General features: G+C 41.6%; 1 protein-coding gene across 3 annotated transcripts in view; it reads left to right on the top strand.

Annotated features, from left to right (window-relative positions):
• Window positions 1-19,979: 19,979 nt before the first annotated feature.
• Window positions 19,980-24,447, top strand: part of MACC1 (MET transcriptional regulator MACC1) — an 89,877-nt gene continuing 85,409 nt past the window's right edge. The window contains exons 1-3 of one of the 3 annotated variants that reach the window (XM_078154499.1): window positions 19,980-20,127; window positions 20,588-20,699; window positions 20,804-20,892. In XM_078154499.1, the coding sequence (XP_078010625.1) occupies window positions 20,871-20,892 (22 nt within the window). In that variant the 5' untranslated portion in view covers window positions 19,980-20,127; window positions 20,588-20,699; window positions 20,804-20,870. Of the gene's footprint in view, window positions 20,128-20,587; window positions 20,700-20,803; window positions 20,893-24,447 lie in introns of those variants that run through there. The other 2 variants (XM_020993410.2, XM_020993412.2) reach the window with 2 other exon arrangements.

Here is a 24,447-nt window from a genome sequence, read left to right as displayed (position 1 = left end):
GTTGGGGGGGAGGGCAGAAGAGTCACAAGGAGGTGAGAGAGAGGAGGAAGCCACTGCCTAATATTGTCACCAGGCCAATGACTTTGGCCAACTTGCCAGTGTGGCACCTATAGGTCTTGTCTTCAGTTTAAGCCATTCAAGCGATGAATAACATTTGTGAGGTTGCCTTCCATTTCTAGGAATTATCTGAAGTGCTGAGATTGATCTATGGATCACTAAAACCTGTTCCCTAACTTCCACATACCTCCAGTGGTTTAAGGGTGAAATGATACTAGGCAACTAAAGGGAACAGATGGAGCCACAGAATACTGTGGGAGGCTCAAGGGAGGGATAATCCTTCATGAGATGATGGTGAATCTATAGACAGAAAGATGGCTCCCTTTCTGGAGAGAGAGCTCTGCTAATTGGCTCTGAGTCTATCGTTGGCTTCCCATCTGAAAGATAAGAGAGGAAGACAATTCGTGGTGAAGTGGGATAAGAACTAGAGCCATAGGTCCTAGGTTCAAATCCTACTTCTTATGTTTGGGAACTGAGTGATGTTGGGAATGTCACCTTCCTGACTCAGTTTCCTGCTCTGTAAAATGAGGAGGTTGGGCCAGATATCCTGTGAGGTCCCTTCCAGCTTCAGCTCTGTGGTCCTCTAATCCTGACCTAGTCATGCCTCAGCAGCTCACTGCCTGCCAGGAAGGAGAGGTTTTGAAGTTTACATTTTGAGGTGATTTTTAGTTTGAGGGGAGAGATTCTGGCTTGAGATCTGAGGTTGGGCCTTGTTTCCACCTTTCCTACTGCACAATAGCTGGTACTGCCTTAGCTCCACATCCATCACATCAAGCAGAGATTACTACAGTAACCTGGCTAGTACTTGGAGTCTGGAAAACCTGGGTGCTAAAAGGTGGTTAGGTGTCTCAGTGAATAGAGCTCTGTACTAGGAGTCAGGAAGACTTGAATCCAAATGTAGCTTCACATATGTGCTAGCTAGGTGACCCTGATCAAATCACTTAACCTCAGTTTCCTCTTCTGTAAACTGGAGATAATAGCAGTCCATATTTCCCAAGGTTCTTTTGAGGATTACAATGAGTCCATGCTTGTAAAGCACTTCTCAAATGTTACACCATTATGTAAATGTTAGCTATTATTATTGTTAACATCTTCAATACCAATAAGAACTAAGTTAACTTCCTTGCAAAGTTTTTTTTGTTCTCCTCTCAAAGTGTAAATGGGGACAATCTCATCTGTATTACTTTCTGCATAGGGATTTTTTGGGTGAATGTAAAATGAGATAACACGGGTAGAACCCTTTGCAAACATGAAGACAATGCATCCATTCCAGTCACTGTTATTGTTCTTGATCTCCACTCTCCTAGTTCCCCAATCTGGCCTTCTCATTGCCACTCCTTAAATCTTCGTAAAACTCTTCTTTCATCCAGGCATTCCTGAGAGGACTCATTCACTTAATAGCTAAGAATAGTTGCCAATTGCCCACAACATCCAATGAAACTTTGCCATCCCCACCCCTCCTTCCCAGTATGTGGTTTCCCATGCTTTATCTAGCTCTACCCTAATCTGTCCAGTCCAATTATTCACTATTGTCCCACTGCTCCGGCTTGGATAAATCAAGTGAAGTCAACAAAGTCAACACATATTTTGTAAACTGCTTTCCGTGTTTCAGACAGTGTGCTAACCTCTGAGAATGTGAATACTAAAAACATACAAACCAACCAAGAGGCTGCTGGAGCTTGTATTCTAATTGGGAAAAAGAATGCATAAAAAGGAGCTGAAAAATGGGGGAAAGGAGGCATTTGGGAGCAGGTACCCACACAAGGGAGAAGTTTGGAAAGTCAAAAGAAGAGTGTGGAGAGGTAGGTTCATCCCCACCACTATCACTTCACTCAAGGGAACTGAGAATTAAAGAACTGGAGCCATTAGGCATCATTTAGTTGGACCCCCTCGTCTTGTAAGGTGACTGAGTTAAATTTGACCAAAAAAGAAGTGACTTACCCAAGGTGACACAGAAAGTGGCAGAGGTGAGATTCAAACCTAGGGTCTTAAGCTCCAAACTCATGGTTTTTCCTCAGTGCCATGCTGCCTGCATTCATTCCTGACTGTGCTACCCTCTCCTCATTCCCTCACAGATCTTTCTTCCAAAGCTTTCTTTCTTTCATCTTTAATTTTCTTTCATCTTTCATTCTTTCTTTTATTTTTCTTTCTATGATTCTTAGAATCATAGAGTTAGAGGTGGAAATGACCTTGAAGGCCATTTAGTTCAGCCCCATCATTTTATAAATGAGAAAAATGAGAACCAAGAAAGATCCATTGCCTAAAAGTCACCCAGGAACTCCATGGTAGATGCTGGATTTGAACCTGAATCTCCTGACTCCTGAACCAACCAACCTCCCCCCCCATATCAGCTCAATTCCCAATCCTCTCATAGACCTATGTTGTTTTCTCCATTCTCTGAACTCAAACCTATGAGCGATTACCCTCCAGTCTCTCCACTTTGTCCCTAAGAGGGTCAAACATTACAATGCTGTCTCATAATCTGGGCTGAATGACTTGCCCAACATTGCACATTGAGGAAGTAGTTCAGCCAGCACCACACTACCTCTAGTGGCAAATGATGTCATTGACAAGCACATTTTTACGTGTAGGGAAAGGAGGGTGGTGATTACAACAGTAGAAGTAAGCTAGACCAGCCCCTTCAGTTTACAAAAGAGGAAACTGAGACTCAGAGGGGTTGAGGGATTTGTCATTGTCACACCTCTTCTGTGGCTGAGTCAGAAACAGAACTCAGGTTGTCTGTCTCCAAGGCTAGCACTCTTTCCACTAGTCTATATTTCCTCTCTAAACACAAACTAGCCAAATATGGGGGTGGATGATGTTAGAGCCAGAAATGTGACCTTGGCCTCATGACCTGAGATGACCTGACTCAAAGAAGGCAGAACCATAAACAATGGAGGAAGTTGCAGAATAGAGGATTTCAACTTGCTGTGGGTAGAGCTGTCCAAAAGTGTAAAGGAATGCCTGGAGAGGAAAGCTGTTCCTCCTCCTGGGAAGCCTTCCAGGAGAATCTAGATAAGCCGTGTTTGGGACATTGCTGGGGAAATTTCTGGTCAGCACCACGTTGTACAAAATGACCCTTGAGGTTCCTGGTGACTTGGAGAATCTCTGTCAATAACTTTTCCCTAGGACTCTATGGATGAGGCCAGGGTGATTTCCTGTGACTTGGGGGTATTCCCAGGCTATCTGCTGCTCATATTTGAACTTGTACCAGGGCCTAGTGCTGGTATATCCTGAGATAATACCAGGAGTCCTCCAGAAAAAAAAGGAAAAAAAAACCCACAGGCAAAATGTGACACAGAATCTCCCAGTGGGAAGGGACCTCAGACACCAGCTTGTGAAAGCCAATCCCGAGCCAGGATTCCTTTGGCAGCATGCCTGAAAGTAAGCATTGCTTAAAGACTCAGGGAGAAGGAGCCTACTGGTACCCTGGCAAACCCATCTTCCCCTTTTGGACAACTCTCAGGCCTTCTTTTTTTCTTATGTAAACTTTTTGAGGTTACAGATATTTCATATTTATCTCTATATTCCCAGTGCCTACTATGGTGCCTTGTACACAGTAGGTGCTCAAGAAAAGTATTCAATTAACAGACCCAGGTTAAGCCCAGGTTTGCCTCTTGGCAGCTTTTACCTATCTCTCCTGGTTCTTCCTTCTCATGTGAAGAAGAAGTGAATTCCTCTTCTACCTGTCAGCTAATGAATAACTGCAACTTATATAACCCTTTAAGGTTTACATGTTGTGTTGTGTTCAGGTGTTTTTCAGTCATGTCTGACTCTTTGTGACCCCATTTGGGGTTTTCTTGGCAAAGATACTGGAGTGGATTGCCATTTCCTTCTCCAGTCCATTTTAACAGATGAGGAAACTGAGGCAAACAAAGTAAAGTTTTTTGCCCAAGGTTAAATTTCTTATAGCTAATAAGTGTCTGAGGTCGGATTTGAGCTCAGGTCTTCCTCACTCCAGGACGAGCATTCTATCCACTGTGCCACCTAGCTGCCGAAGGTTGACACAACACTTAACAAATATCTCATTTACCTTCACAATCACCGTGTTTACTAAGTGCTATTTTTATCCCCATTTTGCATATAAGGAAACTGAGGCAGATAAAGGCTGCTACTTATTTGCCCAATGTCACACAGCTAGGAAGTATCTGAGCCTGAATTCAGGTCTTCCTGACTGCAGGTCCACCAGTCTAACCATTGTACTCCCTTGTTGCCCCACTCTTCAGATACATGATAATCACGTCACTCCAGTGTCCTCTTCTCCATGCTACACACCTCCAGCTGCCTCACTGATTCTCATACGAGGAATGTGTTCAAAACTCCATGCTGTCTTGGTGGTCATCCTCAGGACATTCTGCAGTCTTTCTTTCAATGTCCTCTTTTATTTATCCCATCCTTAAAGGGACAGGTCCACCCTTTGTAAGGCAGGGCTCTGGAAGAACATGAACACATTTATTTCCCCCTATTGTCCCCTACATTTTTGCTCTGCCTGATCCAATGTGCCCAGCTGTGTAGTCTTTAGAGAGCTGCTCACAGTGCTGGATTGGAAGGCAGGGAATTCAGGCTTGCTCTCAGCTGCTAGGGCTACAAGGAGGTGGTACCAACCAGGACTTTTCCCCAGGTGCTGACATGGTGGGGAGGACCATCTGGGGACCATCTTCTAGACGTACACTGGCTGCACTCTGACAGGGCTAGTGGCAAGGTGGGATTGAGAAACGGAGGAACCTTTGGCAGAGGGTGAGGGAACAGAATCACAGGCCAGCAGAAGTCGGGGAAGTAGAAGAAATGGAGAGACAGCCCCCTCTCCTGGCAGAACTGAATCTACAAGTGAGACCAGCTATTGCCTTACCCTGCCCCCGCCAAATACACAAATACCTGCAGTTAATAAATGTGTCATAGGTGCCAAGACTCCTAGTTGTGAGACCATGGGCATATTGCTTAACCTTCCATGATCTCAATTTCCTAATATGAAAAATCAATCAAAAGCATTTATCAAGTGCTGACTATGTGCAAAGCATTGGGAATGAAAAAGGGGGCACAAAACAGTATCTGCCCTTAAGCAACTTAGAGCCTAATGGAGGAGAAAATGTACACGAGAGTTTGTACAAAGCAAGCTACCTAGAGAATAAATAGGGAATAATGAGGGGAAGGGGAGGCCCCGGAATTAAGAAGCATTGGAGAAGGCTTCCAGTAAAAGATGAGGTTTTTAGGTGGGGCTTAAAGGAAGCCAAGGATCTGAGCATCGGAATGGAGGAGGGAGAGTAGGCAGCATTCCATCCATGAGGGTGGGCAGATAGAATGCCAAGAGTAGGAGAAGTATTATCTTGTTTACGAAATAGCCAGGAGTCCAGTGTCACCGGACCAGAGAATCGGTGTTGGGAAGTCAGGCATAAGAAGACTGGAAAGATAGAGAAGGCTAGCTTATGAAAGGCTTTGAATGCCACAGCATTTTTTATTTAATCCCAGAGGCAATAGGGAGCCACTGGAGCGTATTGAGTGGGGGAGGGGGTGACATGGTCAGACTGGTACTACAGAAAAATCGCGTTAGTAGCTGAATGGAGAAAGTACTGGAGCGGGGAGAGACTTGAGGCGGATCCACTGGCAGCGATTGCAGTAATCGAGGCGTGAGGTGATGAGCTCTACTATAATGGGGGCAGTGTCAGAGGACAGAAGGAGATGCATTCGGGAGATGTAGCAAAGGTGAAATTGGCAGGCATTGCCACCATAGTGGATATAGTTGGGAGTGAGATATAGTGAGGAATCCAGGATGACTCCCAACTGGTTGCAAGTCTGAGGGACTGGGAGGACGGTGGTTGCACTCTACAGTAATAGGGAGGGTGTATAAGGGAGAATTTAGGGGGGAAGGCAATGAATTCAATTTTGTGTATGCTGAGCTTAAGATATCTACTAGATATGCTGTTTGAAATTTCTGAAAGGTTATTGGAGATATGAGATTAGAGGTCAGCAGAGAGATTGGATCTGGATAGACCGATTTGAGAGTCACCAGTATAGAAGCAACAATTAAATCCCTGCGAGCTGATGAGGTCACCCAGTGAAGCACTCTAGAGGGAGAAGAGAAGAGGACCCAGGACAGAGCCCTGAGGGACACCTATGGTTAGAGGGTATGATCTGGAGGAGGTTCCAGCAAAGATGGCAAAGAAGAAGTGTTCAGAGAGATAGGAGGAGTACCAGGGGGAGGGTCTGGAAAACACAGAGAGAAGAGAATGTCAAGAAGGAGAGCATGATCAGCTGTGTCAAAGGCTGCAGGGATGTCAAGGGGCATGAGGATGGAGAAAAGAGATCATTCATAACTTTGGCGAGAGCAGTTTTAGTAGAATGAGGTCAGAAGCTGGTTTCTAAGGGGTTTAGAAGAGAGTGAGAGGAAAGTGGAGGGCCTTGTTGTAGGCCACTTTTCGAGGAGTTTATCTACAAGAGGCAGAAGAGAAATGAGACAATAGTTAGTAGAGATGGAAGGATCAAGTGAGGGTATTTTTCAGGTTGAGGGAGACATAAGCATGTTTATAGGCTGTTGAGAATGAGCCATTAGAGAGGAAGAGATTAAAGTTAAGTGAGGGAGGGAGATAAACGAGGGGGTAGTCTGCTAGAGAGGGGGTGACAAGGGATCAGATTGAGCAGGTAGGGGGCTTGGCCTTGGTAAGGAGTAAGGCCACTTTTTCATGTGAGATAGGGGTGAAGGAGGAGAGAATGGCCAAAGACATCTGAGTGATAGGAGGTCTGGAAGAGGGGAGAAGGACTTCAAGGAGACTGACCTTAATTCTTTTTTTCTTCTGTAAAATAGAAAAGCTCTCAGCTTGGAGAGTGGGGGTGGGGAGGAAGAGCCATGGAGGTCTGAAGAAGGTTGAGAAGGTTTGGGAGAGCTTCTGTGGAGAGTGTGAGAGTAAGCTGATAAGTGAGATATAATAGGATTGCCTAATAGCATCCAGGATCCAGCTGAGGTTATAGAACATAAAATTTGGAGTCAACCCCATCCAGATTTTCTCCACCTTCATTTGGCATCACATGTCCAGGAATGAAAGCACTGGATGGTGAGTTTGGTCTAAGGCTGAGGCTTGGCTGGGAGGAATGGGAGGTATGATAAGGAGGCTTGGGATTCATTACTTTCCTCACATGAAAAATGAGGGGATTGGACTAGAAAATCTGAATCTGTGATATGACAAACTAACTTTGAATGGAATTTGGCTAAACATCTGCCCAAGGGACCAGTGAATGATTGGGGGAACCAGGTTCGGGATTTCTGAATTATAGAACAAGGTAGGAAGAGGTGGGGTTCTGGATGCTACCTGCCCTGTTGACATCAGGATGGATAATTTTTTTTTAGGCAATTGGGGGTTAAGTGACTTGCCCAGGGTCACACAGCTAGTAAATGTCAAGTGTTTGGTCTGAGGCTGGATTTAAACTCAGGTCCTCCTGAATTCAGGGCTGGTGCTCTATCCACTATACCACCTAGCTGCCCCTTGGATGGATTATTTCTAAATCAAGCCAACAAGCATTTATTAAGTGCTTTCTGTGTGCTAGGTACTCTGCTAAATTCTATGGATAGAAAAATTGATAAAATCTTGGTGCAGTCTAAGGAGGGGATATAACATACAAACAGCCACGTACATGCATGATATAGACAGGGTCAAAGCCAGGGCCTGCCTTTAACATCATAGACTAGCCTAATTCTGCTACTAGACTCATGAAACTTCAAACTCATATTTCATTGCTTTTTGCTTTTCTCTTCTCTTCTATCTCTCTCTTTCTTTTTTTTTCTTTGGAATGCAGATGTTTTCCTGTTTTGGAGATTTCACTGGCCATCCTCATCATTACCATTTCATCACCCCCTTCCTCATCATTGTAGCTGTCATTTACATACAAAAGCCATGTTGACTTCCATTTTGTAGAGCCTGGATTTACTCAACTTGCACACTGGGGGAGAATATTCCCATTTGAAATATTCCCCTTATTCCCCCAGCGAAAGGCCGATTGGAAAAATCGCTCACAGTATGGCAGCACACCCGTTCCAGTGTCTAGGTATGAGTGCAAAAATTTTCTCTGTAGCATCCTGTTGTGATGTTCTGCTGTCCTCAAAGTGTGAGGAGTGTGAATGACTCTGAACTCTGGGAAGTCCGTGGGAGATTCTTTTCTCCCCACCAGGACAACTTGTGAGCAAACAGGCAATTCATTGTCAGGGATGAGGCCACCTTTTATTTCTGTATTCTTTCCTTTGGTACAGGGTCTTGTAAGATCTAGAAAGGCAGCTGGTGCCTTTCCCCTTCCCAGGCAGCCAGGCCATGGAATATTGGCTACCGGATCAGTTGCATTGACAACATGAACAGTGAAAGAACATCTGAGAAGGAGTCACCCACTGAGAAGGAGGGACCATCAGAAAGAAAAGAGCCCACCTAGTGTCACCAGGGCATCCTCAGTAGAGATGAATCTAGGAAAGTTAGGGAACACCCCCGCAGCAAGTGTTCCAAAGGTCATTGAGTCAATCAACTAGCATTTCTAAAGCCTCACATACTGGGCTAAGCACTAGGCATGCAGAGAAAGGCAAAGCAAAGTCCTTGCTCTCAAGGAGCTTACACACTAGACTCTTAAATGATTCTAAACATTCTGTTAGGAATAATACTCTTGATTCATGTTCATTGTCTGAATATCTTTTTCCTTCCTCCCTCTGGGGTGGGATTGGGGGAGAAGGGGGTTGGTTCTCTTTACATTAGAGTCAAAAATAGAAGTGATCTTCGGGGACTTGAGGTGGGGTTGAATTGGATCCCCAGATTTTGAGGAGTGACCAATTGAGGACAAACCAGCAAAGCCAGTCAAAGACTGCTCGGGGAAGGCTGCCAGGCCTAGTGTTGCATGATTTGGCCAGTGGGCTAGATCTCAAGTGATCCTCCCAACAACCCTCAGGTGTAGGGACACGGGTATTTTTGAGGCCCATTCTACACATGAGGAGACTAAGACTCAGGCAAGTTATTCTCCAGATATTTCCTGGGGGAGGAGAGAACTGATGGTTATTGGTCTGAGCTGACAAATGTTTGTCTGGTTCAGATTTGAGAGGTGAAGGTACGGTTCCTTATTTGGAACTGGGGCTACTTGAAATAGGGCTCAGTGAGTCATGTGCCCTTGGTGACTTTGTGGTTTACTTTTGGAAGATATTACCCCTGGCTCTCATTTTCATCTTTGGGAATTTTACCATTGAGCTAGGGAAAACAAAGAATTATTTCTCAGTTTAGTTTCTGCTTTGGAAGGCTGAAGCCTTTCCAGTCCCTTGCTCACTTCTCTACCCTCCCTCTTTTCTTGTTAGGGAGATATCAGAAGAAAAAATGAAATATAGCAGAGTTTCAGAAGGCATTGTTTTAAAAATGTGAAAGAAAATGTTGATTTATTCATTCATTCAATAGTCATAGCTTAAGTGTCATTGGGGCAATGAGGTGGCACATTGTGTAACTGGACTCCAAGAGATCTGAGTTTCAATCCAGTTTCACAAATTTACTAGCTGTGTGACCGTGGGCAAGTTACTTAACCTCTGTTTGTCTTAGATTTCTCAACTGTAATATAGGTAGAATGATAATTGCACCTGCCTCCCAGAGTCATTGTCAGGATACAATGAGGTACTATTTATTTTAAATAAATACTTAGCATAGTCTCTGGCACGTAGCAGGTACTATACAAATACTAGCTGTTATGACCCAGTGCATGTAAAACTCTGTGGCACTTGCTCAGGCAATGCACTGTAAATATATTATTATATGTAGCAATGAGGATGTGTAGCAATGTGATAATATATAGCATAAGGTACTCCTAGGGTGAGACTTCTTTTTATTGATGCAGCTTGACACCCATTTACGATGCACTAGACAAATTCTAGAGTTGCCTGAGGCACAGAGGGGTTTCGTGACTTGCTTGGGGACACAAAGCTGATGTCAGGGGCAGAATTTGAACCCAAACCTTCTGTAGGTGCAACATCCTCTATACTATACCACATTGTCAAAAATGCATGTCTGTGAACATGGCTTAATAGCTCCTTCTTGTATGAATTCCTTCTAACAAAGTGGAATCCCTTTCCTGAAAATAGTCAAAAGAAGGGACAATAGAATTCAAGGTTACCAAAAGTTTAAAACAGGAGTTCTTAATCTGAGATGTGTAAACTCATTTTTTAAAAATGTCATGATACTAGTATTTTAACACAATTGATTTCCATACTAATCCTGTGCATTTTATTTTATGCATTTAGAATTCTGAGATGGCTCCAGGGACTTCACTAGATCACCAAAGGGTTGTACCATATGACTAAGGTGCAGATTCCTGGTCTAAAGGAAAAGGTTTCAAATATGATTTTAATGTTGTCATTGCTTTAGAGCCACAGAGGCACTGGGTGTGTGTGACCATTTTCAGATCATAATCTGCTTCCTCCAGACAAAAAAGGAGACCAAAAACCCCACACAAAACTGATGTTTCTTGTTTTCTACATCTCATTTATTCCCCAACTACTTTTACACACTTGGACCTTCCCTTGTCCCAGAGAAAAAAACAGTTAAGTGAAAAACATTCAACAGACAACCCTAGTGGATAATGGATGTAATGCTCTATCTCCATAGGCTACTCTCCCTCATCCTCTACCTAGGTGTGTTTCATCATCAGTTCTCCAGAACCAAGATCTCTCTCTCTCTCTCTCTCTCTCTCTCTCTCTCTCTCTCTCTCTCTCTCTCTCTCTCTCTCTCTCGCCCTTGCCTATGTTATTTGTCTATCAAATGAGATATTTGTAAAATACTTAGGAGTGCCTGACACATAGTAGGTGCTTAATAAATGCTTGTTCTCTTCCCTTATTTTCATTCCTTCTTTTCTATCTATCTATCTATCTATCTATCTATCTATCTATCTATCTATCATGTATCTCTCTATCCACCTATTTATCTGCCTTTTAATTTATGTATATACCTATTTCTATCTATCCATCCATCTATCCATCCATCTATCCATCTGCCTATATCTATCTCTATGTATCTATTTATCTAAGCATTTATCTATCTGTCCATCATCTAGCTATCTATCCATCTATTTCTCTATCTATTCTTTCACATATTTTTCTCTACTCACCCACCATCCATCTATCCATCTCTATTTATGTATCTATATATGTATGTATGTATGTATGTATTTATCTATCTATATACAAGTTGATAGACCCCATGTGAAGAACCCTGGCTCTAGTCCTTTATTTAAAAATCCTGGAAGTGGAAGAGACATCATCATCAATGCAATCAAAGAGAATTTTCCAAGCGCATGATGACATATGACCCTGTTAAACATAGCTTTGGAGACATCTCTAGACTTTTAAAAAAAATGATTACAATTTTTAAAATATCCAATTATTAAGGAATTAAGGAATTAGCCTCTCACTTCTGAGAGGCAATTTCAGCCTCTTAAGGAAGAAAAATTGGGTCATGGTTTGTAAATAGCTTTTCAGGATGTTTTAGACAAATCTTAAAAGGAGAGAGAGAGAGAGAGAGAGAGAGAGAGAGAGAGAGAGAGAGAGAGAGAGAGAGAGAGGGCATCTCTTGAATGAAAGTAATTACTTACTTCTTGCTAGTATGATGCATTTCTTCATTTGACTTTAAAGTTAGAATGCAGTTTACAAAGCTGGTTCCAAGTTCTGCTGCTATTTCTGAGGGCAAGATTAAGTCATAGTTCTGTCCCTCAGTTTCCTTAGTTGGTGGAATTGTGGGTGTAACCCTTAGCAGATGTATTTCATTCAACATTGTGTCTTGCGATTTGAAATTTTTAGAATCCTAGGCTTCCTTCAAAGCTCAAGAATCTTTTCCTACCCAAAATCTCTCCTGATCATTCCACTTGCTGGCACCACCTCCATTACTTTTGTATGGACTTTGTATGTATTTGTATATGTACATGTTGTCTGCCCCCCCCCCAATAGATTCAAAGTTTTTTGGCATCATGTGCTATTTCCTTTGGGATTTTTTATCTTTAGTGCAAAGCATCATGTCCGATGCAGAGAGAGGCAAAATTATGTTTGTTAGATGAATGAAGGAATATCAAGCTGACACTTGTAGGTAATATCTGGAAGTCTAGGATGACCACCCAATTATGAATCAATCAATCAATAAATCAATCAGTTGGCAAATAAATTATCCATGAGATGGTAAGAGTCCCAATGATAATAATAATGACTCAAATTTCTAGAGGACTCGAAAGCTTGCCAACCATTTTATGAAATGAATGAATGAACCATTTATTAAGTCCCTACTATGTGTTAGGCACTCAGGATACAAATACGAAAGTGAAAAAAGACCCTGTCCTTAATAAGTATATATTTTCCTGAGGAAGACTTCACATCAAGCTGAGTGGTGGCCATGGTAGGGCCTTTTGGGTGGAGGAGTTATGGGGTGGCCATGACTCTATATACATTGCCTCATTTGCTCCAAATAATAAACATGTGAGGTAGGTACATTTCTTTTATTTATTTATTTGTTTATTCATAGTTTTCAACAGTCACTTCCAGAAGATTTTGAGTTCCATATTTTCTCTCCATCTCTCCCCTCCCCCTACCTTAAGATAGCCTGCATTTTGATATAGGCTCTATATATACATTCAAATTGAACATTATTTTACATTATATAATATATATGTGTGTGTGTGTGTGTGTGTATATATATATATATATATATATAATATTGTTATTATATTATTTTACATTAGTCATGTTTTAAAGGAATCATTAGAACCAACACGGGGAACCATGAGAAATAAGAAACAAACAAAAAAAGAAAAAAAACTGAGAGAGTAAATAGCATGCTTTGATCTGTATTCAGACTCCAAAGTTCTTTTTCTGGATGTGGATAGCATTTTCCATAATGAGTCTTTTGGAGTTATCTTAGATCCTTGCATTGCTAAGAAGAGATAAGTCTATTAAAATCAGTCATCACACAGTGTGGCTGTTACTATTTACACTGTTCTCCTAGTTCTGTTCATTTCACTTAGCATCAGTTCACACAAGTCTTTCCAGGTTTTTTTCTGAAGCCTGCCTGCTCATCATTTATTATAGCACAATAGTATTCCATTACATTTATATGCCACAACTTGTTCAGCTATTCCCAAACTGATGAGCATCCCCTCAATTTCCAATTCTTGGCACCACTAAAAGAGCTGGCATAAATATTTTTGTACATGTGGGTCCTTTTCCCATTTGTATGATCTCTTTGGGATACAGACCTAGAAGTGGTATTTCTGGGTCAGAGGATATGTACAGTTTTGCAGCCCTCTGGGCATAGTTCCAAATTGTTCTCCAGAATGATTGGATCATTTCACAACTCCACCAGCAATGCATTAGTGTTCCAATTTTCCCACTTCTTCTCCAGCATTTATCATTTTCCTGTTTTGTCATGTTGGCCAATCAGATAGGTGTGATGTGGTACCTCAGAGTTGTTTTGATTTGCATTTCTCTAATCAACAGTGATTCAGAACATTTTTCAATATGACTATAGATAGCTTTAATTTCTTCATCTGAAAACTACCTGTTCATATCTTTTGACCATTTAGCAACTGGGGAATGATTTGTAATCTTATAAATTTGACTCAGTTCTCTATATATTTTAGAAATGAGACGCTTATTAGAGACACTGATTGTAAAAATTCTTTCCCAGTGTTCTGCTTCCCTCCTAATCTTGGTTGCATTGGCTTTGTTTATTCAAAAATGTTTCAATGTAATGTAATCAATTATCCATTTTGCATTTCACAGTGTTCACTATCTCTTGTTTGGTCATAAATTCTTCCATTCTCTATAAATCTGACAGGTAAACTATTCCTTGCTCTCCCAGTTTGCTTTTAGTATCAGCCTTTATATCTAAATTGTGTACTCATTTTTACTTTATTTTGGTATATGATATGAGATATAGGTCTATGCCTAGTTTCTGCCATGCTATTTTCCAATTTTCCCAGCAGTTTTTGTCAAATACTGAGTTCTTATCCCAGAAGCTAGAGTATTTGGATTTATCAAATAATAAATTATTATAGTCATTGACCACTGTGTCTTGTGTACTTAACCTATCCCACTGATTTGCCACTGTATATATAGCCAGTACCAAATAGTTTTGATGATTACTGCTTTATAATACAATTTAAGATTTGGTATGGCTAGGCCACCTTCCCTAGCATTTCTTTTCATTAAATCTCTTGATATTTTGGACCTTTTGTTCTTCCAGATGAATTTGATTATTTTTTTCTAGCTCTATAAAACAATTTTGGTAGTTTGACACCGAATAAGTAAATTAATTTAGGCACTGAATAAGTACATTAATTTAGGCAGAGTTGTCATTTTTATTATATTAGCTCAGCCTACCCATGAGCAACCAATGTTTTTCCAATTATTTAGATCTGACTTTATTTGTATAGGTCCACTTCTTATTCCCATTTCACAGATGAGGGAGAGATTAAGTGATCGGCCTACTGTCTTATAATTAGAAAGTATGTGAGGTATGATACAAGCCTCGTACTTACACTATACCACCCTGACATCACTGGACAAAATAGAGCATATTCGCTTATCATCCTAAACCATTTGAAGGTGATGTTATGAATGGCTGATAATTATACCTTCTGGTAAGGTATGCTCCCTGCTCCTGCCAAAAGATATGTAAGTCTACTGTGGTTAACAATATAGACAACCACCAGCTGAGGAAAGTCAAAAGTGCGAGCTTGGAACCTGTGCTTGGCTACTTACTAGCTATATGACCTTTGATAAGTCATTTTACTTTCTGAGCTTTGGTTTCCTCATCTGTGACATGATGTTAGTTGACTAAAATGATCTCTAAGATCTCTCTCAGATCTAACCATATGGCTGCCTGTTTTTGATTTTAATTTATATGTATCTTAAATAAATTATATGAATGCTTGTAGGTGGCTACGGTGTTGGGTTTTTACAAAGGTGATTTTATACCTAGGCTTCCAACCCCAAAGCTCTACCCCAGAGCCCACAATTTAACCCACCCATGTTATAAAGAAAAATAGTCAAGAGGAATAAGAAAGTGACCCCTCTGATAAATGGTGTGACCTTCTGCTATCCTGGTACCTGGTACCAGGAGAGGTACCCCTCCTCTTTCTTGGAAGGAGGCAATTATGTTTCATTATCTGTTCCTTGGGATCCTTAATTGATTTTAACAATTATTTAGAGTTGCTTCATTTAGGTTGTTGTAGTGAATGTGTATCCTATCCTTCTACTTAATTCACTCTGCATCAGTACATAAAAGTCTTCCCATGTTTCTTCAAATCCCTCACATTTCTTATTTGTAACTGCATACTGATATTCCATTATACTCAGTCCACTTAGTTTAGTCTCTCTAGAACTTTCTATGAATCTTATTTCTGCTTACAAATGCTGAAAATAAGTTTCATTATGGTTTAATATGAAGTAGGTATTGGCAGAATATGCAGTATTATTGGACTGCTCCAAACCTTCTAGGCCGTCCAGATGGAAACCTGCTGCTCTTGGGGGGTGGCCTTCTCTGCTTGAATTCTCATCTACTTCCCTGACTATGGGTCAGGCTGTTGGACTACTCACACTGTTGGGATGAAATGGGAGTCATCAACTTTATTCCTTCTGGTAAGATGGAGGACCATTAAACCTTGCCATATAATCTACTTCTTAGCCCTCTAGACTCATGGCATTATCTTCTGACCTACTGATAAAAAGAATAGACTCCTGGTCTTTGCCTTCTACTTTCATGTTGCTTCCTTGGGGTTTCCTGGCTTTTCCATATACTGTGCAACTGAACCTCCTTTTACGTATTCCATCTCTCAATCAGAGCCTGAGCTCCTTGAGAACAAGGAATGTCTCATTTTTCTATTAGTATCTTCAGTGCTTAGAATAGAGTATGTTTTTAAAAAAGATTTTTCCATTCATCCATTCATTCATTCATGGCATATGTCCTTGGAATTGTGAAATATCTTTAATTAGATAGGGTTACAATAAGACTGAGCTCTTCAAACAGAATCCAAAGATGCTTCAAATAGCAGTAAATTGCTTTTAGCAGTGAGTTAGTTATTTGGGCAAGTTATTTAAAAGAGTATTTAAATATTTGAGAGTAAAAGGCATTTAAAAGAGTTCTGGTTACGGACGTCAAATGAACCAAAGTGTGAACCAAATGAATAGGGGAACAACCGTCTTCCTTTTGTGTTTGTGCTCCCAGCAAAGGGGTTAAAGACCCTTTGAAGAGCCTGCAGTCTTCTCAGGGTTCCTAACTGATGGGTCATCATCCTTGTCTCTAAAAAACCCAGTGAGGAAGTCAGCATGTTTCTTGTTTTCTTTTTTCCCTTGGACACCATTTTTGAAAATCTTCGCCTGGATGTAATCCCTTTTGGACAATTGTGAACAACAGAAATCCTCCTTGGAGATTCCAAAGAAGATGCTATACCATAGTCTTAGCTGATGATGATAAATATCATGAGCTACAGGGTGAAAAATGTGACGATTATGTGTGTACCTTTGGAGGCTATTTCCTGGTATTTATTATCTTGAAAATGACATTTTTAAAAAAACAACAGATTTATACACAGGAGTTTGATGGAGCCCATTGACTCATGCCCCTGACTAGAATTGCATGGGGAGTGAGATGGATGTCACTGGGGGCAGGGATGCATCATAGTGCCAACCAACCAACCCAATTGCTTTCCTAATGGAAACAGGATCATTCTGCCACCAGTAACAGCTGTCCCAAGCACTTGATCTTGATGTGAATTGCTCCTCAGAATTGGCTGGCACAGGACAGGTGGGTACTATGTCTGGAAATTTACTGGGTAATCATGACTCAAGGACAAGGTGGTCCAGGAAATCCATGTGCCCAGCAGTGCTGAGTATCTGAAAAAAAAATCAATCAGCCTTGAAAGGGGGAGGGGAATTCTAGGAAGGCTGATTTATGTGGTGGGGTGTTGGGGGCGGAGTGCAAATATTTGGATTTGTCTACTTCTGTTGAGTCTCATTCTGAGGAAATCAGCCTGAAGGGTGGGGCCTGGGATGGATCCTTTCAGGGATGCTCTTGACAGGACAGGACTGGATGACATTCTGAACATCTAGTGGAAAGATGCCCAAATACTTTATAACAGAATTCTAGGCATGGCCTTGTTTTCTTCGGGAGCCTCCTTTTCCTTCTTAGGAATCAGGAAGGCAGGAGCTATGCACCTCTGGTGGAGAAGAGAAGGGATCTGCTCTACGGGTCTTGGAGGCATTCACCCTGGAAGACAAGTTGGTTTTTTGTTGTTGTTTGTTTGTTTGAGGGGGAGCGATTGAAAGACAGAGACAGAGGAAGACAGAGACAGAGGCAGGCAGGAGTGAGATGGGGGGAAGAGAGAGAGACACAGACAGACAGAGAGACTGTGCTAAGCACTAGGGACACATATTTAAGCAAATGAGGTATTTAAGCAGAGTAGTCAGCTGTTCCTCTGTGTTATAAAGGGATCCAGGAAAAGTTACCATTAATTACTATTACCACCACTATTACCACTAATGTTGCTGCTGCTGCTACTACTGCTACTTGAAAGGAATAAGTATTTATTATCACCTACTGTGTGCAGGTACTATGCTAAGCACATTACACACATCACCTTTGATCCTCTCAATCCCTCTGGGTGGATAAGTACTGTTAACCCCATTTTACAGTTGAAGAAACTGAGATAAACAGAGATTAAGTGACTTGTCTAGGGTCACACAATCAGTAAAGGCTGGATTTAAACTCAGGTCTTCCTGACTCAATGCTAGTGCTCTGTGCACTGTGGCACCCTTAGCTGACTTGAGAAAAAACCAACAAAAACAAAAGAAACAAACAAAACAAGGACTTGGTTTTAGACCAGACCTATGATTTCATTGATCTAGGGAAATCCCAACAGGAAGCTTCCTCTAACAAAGAGGATCTGCATCTGTTCTATAGCAGGAGTAATAATGATAGTAGTACCTGTAATAGTAATGGTAATGGTGGTGGTGGTGGTGGTAGCAGTAGCAGTAGTAGTAGTAGTAGTAGTAGTAGTAGTAGTAGTGGTAGTAGTAGTAGTAGCAGTAGGAGGAGGAGGAGGAGGAGGAGGAAAAGGAGGAGGAGGAGGAGTGGTGGTGGTGAGGGGTGATGATAGTAGTGATTACAATAGTGGTAGTAATAGTGGTGGTTGTGGTGGTAATAGTGGTAGTAATAGCTGTGGTGGTAGTAGTAGTAGTGATAATACTACTACTAGTGGTGGTGGTATTAGTACTAGTAGTAATCCTAGGAGAAGTGGTATTAGTAGTGGTTGTGGTAGCAATGGTAGAAGTGGTGGTAATAATAGTAGTGGTGGTGGCAGTAGTTGTAATGGTAATGATATTAGCAGTGGCAGCAGTACTAGTAAATAGAAGTATTAGTAATAATAATGATGAAGAGAATAACATAACCCACTTCTATCAGCTATATGATTTACAAAGCACTTTCTTCACAACAACCCTATAAGATCCCATTAGAAATGTGATTGCCCCCATTTTACACATCGGGAAAAAGAGTCTCAGGTGTTAGCTCTTTGCCTAAGGTCACAAGTCAGTGACTCCGAAATCCAGTGTTCTTTCCAATGGAGATATCCTTTGACCTGTACTCTCCGGAGGGTCCTAGTTCTTTCCAAGTACCATTGACCAGAAGAAAGTGACACTCCCTTGTTCCCATTGGATTCAGGGTGCATTGGGCCCTGTGCCTTTCCTCTCTATCGCTTGCCCCCTCCCAGACTTTTCCAAGCACCTGGGAATCCAATTGGGGTTTTCTTTGCTTTTTCATCAGACAGAGATAGAGACAGGACAGAAACGCCCAGAGAAATTGGAGAAAACACCATTAAGACAATGGAATGTACACTAACACTTTGAGACTTCAGAAGTCTGATCAATGTCGGAGCCACGTGTGAGTTTGGAAAGGGTGGGGAGAGGGGAGGAGGGGGGGGGGGGAAGGAGGGAAAGGGGGAAGGGAGGGATAGGGTGGAGGGGAGCTCCAAATGCCTACTGACTCACGCTTTGTCAGGTGGAGTCAATGTGTTTGTTGTGCTTAACTGTAGTTCCTTGTTTCAAGGAAATGCTTGGGGGATGGGAAGGGGGGGAGTGACACTGTCGAGAAGTGAGTAGTATAAAAAAGACCACCAATAAGCAAAAGAAAAAAAAAGTGGAAAAAAATCAGTGTGATTTTCTCCCTGTGCATCAACCTTTGATTCCTTTCAAGTTCACTCCCTTGGTGATGTTGCAGGAGAGGTGGGAGAGACTACTTTTTCCAAATGTCTGTGATGGCATCTGATCCCTACAGCATTTTAACTTTCCCCTCCCACCCCACCCCTCAACACACCTCTAGAGAAGACCTTCTCCAGTGGCAAAGTCACAGCATGTCACCTTCATAGAAATTTCACCCAGTAAGAAACTGGTGGCTTGGGATTATTGTCTGCAGGGAAGTTTATTATTTTAAAGATTTATTGGTCCATGTCAGTGATTGAAGTGTGTGTGTGTGTGTGTGTGTGTGTGTGTGTGTGTGTGTGTGTGTGTGTGTTTGTAGGAATGGGGGAGTGTGGGTGTAGAGTGGGGGACGAGGGGTACTCCTTTGTAAGCATTAAAATGATGGTTCAGGAAATCTTCCTGCAGAGCTCTAGGCAGAGAAGGAACGCCAGCTAGCCCAGTCATTTTGTTCTTTTTCTTTTCCTTTTGGCCTTCCCAAGTGTTAAGTGTCCCCTCCTCCCCTGGGTGAAACTTCGGGTCCACACCCTTCTCTCCTGGTTTCAGGTAGCAGGCTGGGATTGTGGGTAGTGTAGTTCATCCTCCTTTGATGACTTCGGGTTGGCCAGGACTGAAGCAGGAGCAGGAGGACTTCCAGTCCCATACAGCACCGTGAGCTGCCCCTGGCAGCCACAGGACAAGGTGTGTTTGAGGAGGAGATTACTGCCTGCTCTGGCTAGAGTGGCTCATTTTCCCACCCTTGGCTAGCACGGAAAAGCGAGCAGGCTCCAGATCTCTGTCCCCTACAATCATGTCCTGATTGGTGCCTGGAACAGCAGCTGGGGCTTGTTTCCATACCTGTAAGTGTGTCTTGTTTGACTTGAAAATGCCCTGCTTCTCTGCTCTGATCTTAAGCTGGCACCCTGGGGAGAATGGAATCATTTCCAGACAATCCCTGAACCTTCTCCATGGTGTTTTTTTTTCCCTTCCACAGGCAGAATGGAAAGTCATCTTCAAGGAAGCCTCTAGGAAATGAATCCTGAATGTTTTAGCTAAGGGAAGGTGTGTGACATGAGAGGTTGAGTGCAGGCATGGCTCATGGGGCTTCTTTCTCTGGATTTACTTTAGGAAACCCAGAGGAAACTGGGAGTTTTCAGGCTTGCTGCAGGAGCAGGGTCTTGAGGACTCCAGCTCAGCTGGTGTTTATCCCAATTCATTTGGATTTTTGCATTAATGACAGGCAAAGGAGGGTAGTAGAGATTAGTGTTAGTGGCTACCCCATGTGACTCATGCCTCCTTTTCCGTTTTTTTTTTTTTCAGGAACTTCCCACTTAAAAAGCGAGTCTAAGGTTCAGAGCAATCTTAGATCATTTACATTCGTGTCCAGTCTCCAAATCAGAGTCATTAATATGTGTCATTTCAGGTGTCCAAGGTCAGTTCCTGATCAGATAAAGTCACGATAATCTAACACTTGGATTACAGGGTTAATTGAAGAGAGTGAGTGTCTGATATGGTTCCAACTACTTCCGTCTGTAGGCACAGCATTGCATTGAGGAGAAGAAAGTGATGAACATTAAAGAGACCAAATGATTATACCTGCTTCATGGCCAACTCACTCAGGAAAGGTGAGATCAAAACATTATTTAACTTGGCTGCTTCAGATTCATTTCACCAAGTGTAATCTAGTAATAGATGAGTGCTTATCTATTAAAAAAAAAAAGAGAGGGTTGGATAAGCTCTCTATAAGCCTTTCAAACCCTGGGGTAGGTGTGAATCAGTGTTGTCATTAATATTAGGGACTCCCAGGCGAGGAAACTTCTTTTATGAGTGTAGATCAGCACCAGGTCTGCGACTTATGGTGTTAGAGTGACTTTCCCAGAGTCACATAGCCATTATGTGTTAGAGGTGAGATTTGAACCCAGATTCTTTTGTCTTTGAGGTTGGATCTCTGGCAAGTCAGGCAAAGTTGGGCAGGCTTAGAGTTGGAAAGTCAATTCTCTCTAGCTGTTCCCTTCATTTTTGTCAGATGAGGCACTTTGGCTGGATGCTCTGTTTTTCTTTTTACATTCAATGTCTCTTCACAGGAAGCCATACTGAATTGGTTGGTAAGGTTGGGATAAAATCATCCTCCTTATAAAGGGCTCCAGGGTTTTCTGGACCATGTTTCATTTAACTTAGTCATTCAAGAATGCTAAGCTTTCAAATAACTTTGTGCCCACGGTTAGTTATTATCCACACTTCAAATTAATTGAATAATTCTAATGGTAAAGACTTATCAAATTAGATAAGCAATGGCATTTGTTTTAAGCTAGCTATCTAAATTGAATACTTTGTTAACATTACCAATATTGTTTAATATTTCAATATCTCAAGTCTATGATTTCATCAATGTGAGTACTTCCTCCATGCTGCTAAGGTAACTTCAGATGGTCTTGGAGAGTTTCCAAAGCTGCAGATTTCAACATGCTACGACTAAGCTGGTGATTAGCCTCTCCAAACTTTTCTAGGCAATTTTTCAGTTTTTGGACAGCAGATATACTCTCCATGAATCCGAAAGAGAGTACTTGAAACATGATAAGCACTTAATAAGTGTTCATTCATTCATCAAGTCATTCATGATGATTTCTCACTTCATTTGGAATATTACATCTGGGCATTTCAACTTGGTTTATGTGGTAGGACTTGGGCTTTCCTGGAATCACATTGGGGAGTCCATGGTCCATTTCTCCCACCAATTCCAGAATGATACATTCAAGTGAGGCTTTAAGGGAATGTTAGTTAGCTAAGAATTTATTACCCTTGAGTATTTAGGAATACTCATGAAACTCAGAGTCATAGAATTTAAGAGTCAGAAGGAATTTCCACAGCCAGCTAAATCCAGCCTCTTTCCCTATGTCTAAATAATCCAAAGGATGACAACCCCAACAAATTGTCATCTAGCCTCTGCTTGAGGACATCCAATGAGATGCAAAGCATGATTTCTCTAGGCAGCTCATTTCACTTTTGGACGTCTGTAATGGTGAGGAAGGATTGCCTAACAACAGTCTGAAATTTGCTTGTTTGTAACTTTGTAAACCCTACTGCTCCTGGTTCTGCCTTCTTGGCACAAGTAGAATGATTTCAAATAATTACAACTTTTTGAAAAGATTTCTTGCAATCACATCCTTAGAATTTTTGATATCTTATGATAGGAAGAGCAAAAGGGAAATAGGGAAGACTTACAGAAAAGGAAACATTTGAATTGGGCTTTCAGGTAGAAATTGAAGAGTTAAAGGAGGGAGAAGGAAGACTTTCCAGGCTTAGGCAATAGGGAGTGCAGAAGCATGGAGTTAGGGCAGTAAAATCGTGTTGAGAACACATCAAATATCCAGAAATGGAACATGCTATCTCAAGTGCCCCCTCACTGGAGGTTTTCAAGTAAAGGCTGGATCACCATTTATTGGGTATCTTATATGATCAAATCCATCTGTTTTAGCTTTTAAGTGATTTCCTGTCTCTGGCTTAGTTCGAATTTCTCCCCTTAGGCTAAATAATTAGCAACAATGCGGTGATGAGCATTTCCTAATATAATGAGGCTGGGCCTTCGATAGTAGACACAGGCCATGATTGGAAGCATACTTGATGCCTTCCCCATGTAATAGGATGTGTCAGAGCTTAAGCTCATTTGGCATAGCATTTGGTAGCCAAGGGTCACTTCCATCAATCTTATGAGGAAGAACTGGAATGTCATGTGCTAGCTAATTAGGTAAAAAGACAAAACACATGAAAGAATTATAGAATTTCAGAGTGAAAATGGTCCGCATCAGCTTTCTAGTCCAACACATATGCCAAAGGCCTCCTTCCTGTAAACTATCCAATGAGAGGTGATCCAGCCTCTGCTCAAAAACCTCCAAGGTAAAGGATCATTTATGCTAAATAACAACATCAAAATCAACAACAATACTTCTTGCCAAAAATCCAAGAGACAGGAGAGTCAGAAAATAGTGCGACGGTAACAGTGGGGCAAGGACTGTAACGTTTCCTCATGCTCTCTGTGAATGGGAAGAGAGGCACCTGTCAGAGTGGGTGGCAAGAATGTGGAGTTTTAAGGGGAAAGACAGGCTTTAGTTAAAGGGAGGAGTTAAAGAGGAGTATTGGTTGAAAAGTTTGTGGATTCAGGGGAGATTGTTGAGAACAGAGGGATGAAGACTCAAAGGGGGAAAGTGGAATGGACATGACACTGAATGACTTTGACTCTGATGGGCCTTCACAAGGTCTGGAGATGCTCAGATTAATGAGAGAAGAGTTCTGGAGGCTGTAATATGGACAAGTAGCTTTTATGTAGAGTAATAAACCAGGATTCAGCTGCTAGGTGGCATCATAGTGCATACAGCACCAGGCCTGGAGTCAGGAGTTCAAATCTGGTCATAGACGCTTACTGTGTGACTGAGGGCAAGTCACTTAACTCTGTTTGTCTCAGTTTCCTTAACTGTAGATATGAGCTGGAGAAGGAAATGGCAAACTACTGCAGTATCTTTGCCAAGAAAACCTGTAATAGGGTCACAAAGATTTGGACATGACTGAAAAATGATTGAATAATGACAAAAACTTGAACAGGGAACCAGCAAAGGCTTTTGAGTTTTAAATTTTTCTCCACCTCCCTCCCCATTTCTCTCTCCAAGACAGCACACAATCTGATATAGGCTATACATATACATTCCTATTAAATGTGTTTTCACATTAGTGATGTTGTAGGTAAGAATTAGAACCAATAGGAGGAACCACCAGAAAGAGGAAATAAAACATAACAGAAGAAAAAAAAAGCAAATAGTATGCTTTGATCTACATTCAAGCTCCATAGTTCTTTCTCTGGCTGTGGATAGCATTTTCCATCATGAGGCCTTTGGAGATATCTTAGATCCTTTGTATTGCTGAGAAGGGTTAAGTCTATCAATATTAGTCATTGTACAACATGGCTGTTGCTGTGTACAATGTTCTCTTGGTTCTGCTCACTTCACTCAGCATCAGTCCATACAAGTCTTTCCAGGTTTTTCTGAAGTCTGCCTGCTCATCATTTCTTATAGCACAATAGTATTCCATTACATTCATATATCACAACTTGTTCAGCCATTCCCCAATCGATGGGCATCCTCTCAATTTCCAATTCTTTGCTACCACAAAAAGAGCTGCTGGAAATATTT

The sequence above is a fragment of the Phascolarctos cinereus genome, unplaced genomic scaffold, assembly GCF_003287225.1.
Source record: "Phascolarctos cinereus isolate Bilbo 61053 unplaced genomic scaffold, phaCin_HiC Scaffold_1;HRSCAF=81, whole genome shotgun sequence".
Taxonomy (NCBI): Eukaryota; Metazoa; Chordata; class Mammalia; order Diprotodontia; family Phascolarctidae; genus Phascolarctos; species Phascolarctos cinereus.
This window is presented reverse-complemented; position numbering and strand designations above follow the sequence as displayed.